The 6,000-nt window shown below is 36.5% G+C and overlaps 1 protein-coding gene across 1 annotated transcript; it reads left to right on the top strand.

The window, feature by feature from the left end:
* The first annotated feature begins 3,568 nt into the window (after window positions 1–3,568).
* Window positions 3,569–5,880, top strand: LOC117233510 (probable cytochrome P450 6a13). The gene is made up of 5 exons (XM_033493867.1): window positions 3,569–3,958; window positions 4,100–4,625; window positions 4,859–5,080; window positions 5,248–5,499; window positions 5,582–5,880. Exons 1-5 carry the CDS (start codon window positions 3,623–3,625, stop codon window positions 5,749–5,751), a joined length of 1,506 nt encoding a protein of 501 aa, XP_033349758.1. The 5' UTR covers window positions 3,569–3,622; the 3' UTR covers window positions 5,752–5,880.
* The last annotated feature ends 120 nt before the right edge of the window (window positions 5,881–6,000 follow it).

The following is a 6,000-nucleotide window of genomic DNA, read 5'->3' as shown; positions in this document are numbered from 1 at the left end:
ACTCTTGGGAGACGATGCTGTCTCGGAGGAGAGCTAAGGATGGGTGTGTCTAGCGCACGGGACCATCGGATTTGTTCGTGACGATTTGAGTTAGGAGAGTGAGGGAGTAGGCTTCGTCGTTAATTGGTTAGACGAAGGGTCTTAACCGCCCTCGAGAGAAAGTGGTTAGTGGGAGGAAAGTTGCAGCGTACGTGACAAAAACTAACTTTCTCTTTTTCGCCGTGGTAGACAATTTTTTTTTTTATTTATTTGTTGAAATTACAATCAATTCTCGCGTTGAGAATTTTCAGTAATTTTTCTGGCGTGGCGCAGTGACATGGCTGTTTATTTACAATAAGTTAATACTTATTATAGATAGGTATAATTTATGAGTATTATAAGTAAGTGCATATGCTTAATTTGGATAATTAAATGAATCTAATGTTTAGGTCTAGCGGGTAGTGCCTCTTCAGCCTGCGAATCTGGTCCGTCGTATCGAGTAGTCCAGTGATTAGGGGGTTTCGGTGTTTGTTGATTCTTTTGCTATATCTGTCGCTATATTTTGCTATTTCCTCTTTGACGGTGGGTATCTTGAGATCGCGGTGTATTGTTTCATTGGTTACATACCAAGGTGCGTCAATTAGGGATCTTAGCGTTTTCGATTGAAAGCGTTGGAGTATTTCAATGTTGGAGTTACTTGCTGTTCCCCATAGTTGGATTCCGTAGGTCCAGACAGGTTTTATTACGGTCTTGTAGAGGGTAATTTTATTCTGTATATTTAGTTTGGAGCGTCGGCCCGTGAGCCAATAGAGTTTTTTTAGTTTGTCCTTTAGTTGCTTCCTTTTATCTGAGATGTGTGTCTTCCACGTTAATCTCCTGTCCAGGGTCATGCCTAGGTATCGGACTGTGTCCCTGCTAGGAACTGTTGCATTGTTGATGGTGACCTGGGGGCAGGTTTGTTTTCGGAGCGTGAAGGTTACATGTGAGGATTTCTTTTCGTTGACTTTGAAGCCCCATTTGTGAAACCACTTTTCCATGGAGTTGAGACTTCGCTGGAGAGTGGATAAGGCTATTACCGGGTCTGCGTGGGTAGCTAATAGCGCTGTGTCGTCTGCAAATGTCGCTATTGTTATATCGTTTGATATAGGTAGGTCGGCAGTGTAGATGGAGTACAGTAGGGGTCCGAGGACACTACCTTGGGGTATGCCGGCTTCTATTGGGAATGTACCGCAGGCAATATGGCAACCAGATGTCTTCGGATACTCCCAGCGTATCCTCAATAGTTTTAAGGACCTTCCATAAATTTCATAGATTTCCTAGAAAAGGTCCTTCAAACAAAACAAACATTTGGTTCGGAAGAATTTCTAAAGGCTATTGTCTACCACAAACCTGCCCCCAGGTCACCATCAACAATGCAACAGTTCCTAGCAGGGACACAGTCCGATACCTGGGCATGACCCTGGACAGGAGATTAACGTGGAAGACACCCATCTCAGATAAAACGAAGCAACTAAAGGACAAACTAAACAAAACTCTATTGGCTCACGGGCCGACGCTCCAAACTAAATATACAGAATAAAATTACCCTCTACAAGACCGTAATAAAACCTGTCTGGACCTACGGAATCCAACTATGGGGAACAGCAAGTAACTCCAACATTGAAATACTCCAACGCTTTCAATCGAAAACGCTAAGATCCCTAATTGACGCACCTTGGTATGTAACCAATGAAATAATACACCGCGATCTCAAGATACCCACCGTCAAAGAGGAAATAGTAAAATATAGCGACAGATATAGCAAAAGAATCAACAAACACCGAAACCCCCTAATCACTAGACTACTCGATACGACGGACCAGATTCGCAGGCTGAAGAGGCACTACCCGCTAGACCTAAACGTTAGATTCATTTAATTATCCAAATTAAGCATATGCACTTACTTATAATACTCATAAATTATACCTATCTATAATAAGTATTAACTTATTGTAAATAAACAGCCATGTCACTGCGCCACGCCAGAAAAATTACTGAAAATTCTCAACGCGAGAATTGATTATAATTTCAACAAATAAATAAAAAAAATATATTGCCTGCGGTGTGTGGCCTCGGCTAGGTAGAGTGTTACGCGAAGTAACAACAGGCTTTAAAAGAAATGACATCCTGAATGCATTATAAATACTGCTTTTAATTACAAAACAAACCGATGCCAAATACAAAGAGAATTTCAATTTCAACGGTACCTACGTAATTATGAAAAACAGATTATTAAACGTGTGTATTTGTATTTTACACGTAAACGATACAATTCCACGAATATTTGTTATCATTACTTGTAATAGCTTTAATTTCTGTTTTCAAGGAGATGATGTGCAATGTATTAAAAGAAAATCGGTCTGACGAAAATTTCGCGAAATTTCTGATAAAAGAACGTGGCCTTGCATGAATCTAATTCAAAAGTAGGGAGATAGAAAGAGTATAAAGTCTATAGTAAGAAATAATCACAAAAAAAAGCATCCAAGATTTCGTAGTTTATAATATTCTGTATTCTTCATTCATACAATCAATATTTTCGTGAAATAATATTTACATTTGTCTTGCATCCTTTGCGGGACTTCGTTTGTGGTATTGAGCTACCTACGTACATTGAAATAACATCAGTACCGATTACACATCATTATATAGTTACCATGCGTAATTAATGAGCGAAGTCATACAGATACTATTTTATGACCACGATGCATTTCTGCATTAATGTAACTGATACTGTTCTATGTATCACAACATGTTTCAATGTATTTCGGCGGTTTTACTTCAATTATTACATATGAATATGTATAATGAATAGAAGATAACATGACGATAAATACAAGATTGTATATGACGAAAAGCAAGATACAGAAGAAACACTTGAACAAATTCGTTACACAGCCTTGTTTTAAAGTGGAGAGGAAGAGCATCGAATATCATTTGTAAGCGTGCAAAATTTCCATATTTTTCATGGAAAGAATTAACTTTAAGGCTTACATTAATTATATTGATTTTTTTCTATAACACCCTGTATATTTAGAAGGAAAATCACACAACGGAGCATTGACATCGTAAACGCAAGTCATTACAATTCGTTTAACGACCGTCTCTGGAGAATAGAATTGTCACTATAAACACACGAGAGACAAACATTTGTTAAAACTCGTAGAAAGATAGCTTCTATATTAACTAACAAGATAACGAGCGGAGAGATACGTGATTGTTTATAAAATTAACTTTCCATATTGAGTTCCATTTCCTTGAGTAATGAATAAATAAAACTATCGTCATGTTCGTAGAACTTTATGTAGATACAAGTCATATCAAAATATGTTGCGTGAAATGATTCAGCCTGATTAACTCTATTTACTTAACATACTCAACAGCAAGAAAACGCAAGTTCATGCTTTTTTAGTGACAGATATGTGGACTGTAAGCATTAAGAGTTAAAAATCTAGTCTGTACACATTTGATACGAATGTTCGTGTGCCAGCATTATAAATTCCAACAATGATGTGTTCTCGGAAGGGAATTACACAGCAGTTCGTTTAACGACGTCAGTCTACGACGAACCTTCGTCCGAACAGAAGTGGACGGCACATCGACCGATATGGCCGACTATTTTCAAATACTAAGTGTGATCGTCGCAGTTTTTCTTGCTGTGTATTATTACTTAACATCTACGTTCGATTTTTGGAAAGATCGTGGCGTTGTTGGTCCTCGACCTATACCAGGTTTTGGAAATATCAAAGATGTTATGCTGAGAAAAATCAGTATAGGTGACTATATAGCACGCCTGTACGAGAAATACAAAAACGAACCAATGATTGGAATATTCGTGAGAGGATCGCCTTCGCTTATTCTGTGCGATTTAGATCTCATCAAGGACGTTTTAATCAAAGACTTCTCTACGTTCGACAATCGAGGACTGAATGTTCTTGAACGGGTATGTACAATGTATACTATCGTTCAAAGGTATATGGACATTAATATATTTTTTAACATAGTATAATTTAATTGCAAAATTCCGATACTCTTTTATCAAGATTCTACGAGATTAATCGTTTCAACTTAATCTTAATCGCAGGCTGATGCATTGGCTACGAATCTCTTTAACGTAGAAGCGAGAAGATGGAGACCTTTGCGAACGAAACTCTCGCCAGTATTTACTTCCGGCAAACTAAGGGAAATGTTTCCCCTGATATTAGAGTGTGCGGAAAATTTGGAACAATGCTTGGAGAAGATTATAGAAAAAGGAGGCTTCATGGATTGCCGCGAAATAACAGCGAGATTCTCTACTGACGTTATTGGAAGCTGTGTTTTTGGTATCAACATGAACGCACTGTCAGACGAAGAGAGTGAATTTCGAAGAATAGGAAGAAAAATCTTTGATCGAAATTTGAAAAAGATCCTCAGGATAACCTTTCGAGATACTTTTCCACGGTTGTATAACTTTCTTTGGTTCTTGATACCACAATCGGAAGTAAGTACATTTATTACAAAACTGGTCGCGGATACGATGAAATATAGAGAAGAAAATAACATCGTTAGGCCGGATTTTATAAACATGCTGATGGAACTGAAGAAGCACCCGGAAAAATTAGCAGATATTGGTAAGCCAATTAATTGTATCTTTAAATAGGTTTTTAATTACTCAGCCATCGTTATGCATCAATTAATGATAAATTGAAATTAGACAATTGCTTAATTACGCAAACTACTACGTTTGATATAGATAACACTGTAGCGCAGAATACTGATAAATTATTAATTAGAGTAGTACAATATAATTCATTCATTATAATATATATTTCATGTTCTATCGTAATTTTATGAAATTTTATAGAGTTAACGGACACAATTCTCGCTGCGCAAGCTTTTGTCTTCTTCGCGGCTGGATTCGAAACGTCTTCGACGACAATATCGCACGCACTTTACGAAATGGCCCTGAATCCTGATATACAAGATAAACTTCGGAGAGAAATAATAGAATTCCATGTCAAAACTAATGGAAACCTGAAATACGAACAAGTCAAAGAAATGAAATACTTGGACAAAATATTCAAGGGTACGTTGTTGTTAAACGTTTTACTAATAATTTAACTGCGAATGCATTTAATCCCAAATTAGCGCGTGAAATCAATTACTAAATATTAAAATTACGCCATAAAAATTGTAGAAATAAAAATATCTATCCACGTATTAAAATTACGCGTATCTGCCTTTGTTAAACAGAAACACTTAGAAAGTATTCAGCAGGAACGCTTCTAAGGCGACAAAGCAACGCTAATTATACCTTTAGTGGTACAAAGGTAACGATTCCTAAGGGTACCGGAGTATTTATTCCCGTGTATGCGATTCAAAGGGATTCCAATATCTATCCGGATCCTGAGAAATTCGATCCGGAAAGATTTAACGAAGACGCAGTAGCTGCCAGACATCCGATGTCCTATCTACCGTTTGGCGATGGACCAAGAAATTGCATTGGTAAAGCAAGGACAGATATTGAATTGAATAATTGTTCTTAATTTGTTTTGTATCCACGTAACGAATTTAATTATTGTTTCAGGAGCACGTTTTGCGATTTATCAAACTAAAATGGGACTGATAAAAATATTACACAAGTTCAAAGTTGATGTTTGCGAAAAGACAATAACTACTTATGTACATAACCCGAATTCCCTTACATTGTCTCCCAAGGGTGGAATTCACTTGAAAATAAGCAAAGTAGAAAGTTGAATTTATTACTTGAACTATTCATAGATTTCAACTTCAAACATAACGTAACATATTTTTTATTTGTTGCTTCAAGATTTTGTATTTTGCACTTTTTGACTATCCTATAATAAAAAGAATTATAAAAGCGTATTAAGCTTTCGACCTCTTCTAATCATTCATCTGCGAAGAAATTGATAAAGCACTGTTTATTATTATTCTAATTATTGCTATCATATTTGTAAATACGAAATAATATTTTTTAATAAATTC

Source organism: Bombus vosnesenskii, unplaced genomic scaffold (assembly GCF_011952255.1).
Source record: "Bombus vosnesenskii isolate JDL3184/JDL3185 unplaced genomic scaffold, Bvos_JDL3184-5_v1.1 scf7180000013297, whole genome shotgun sequence".
Classification (NCBI taxonomy): Eukaryota; Metazoa; Arthropoda; class Insecta; order Hymenoptera; family Apidae; genus Bombus; species Bombus vosnesenskii.
The sequence above is the reverse complement of the archived record's forward strand: the minus strand, read 5'-3'. Positions and strand labels throughout refer to the sequence as shown.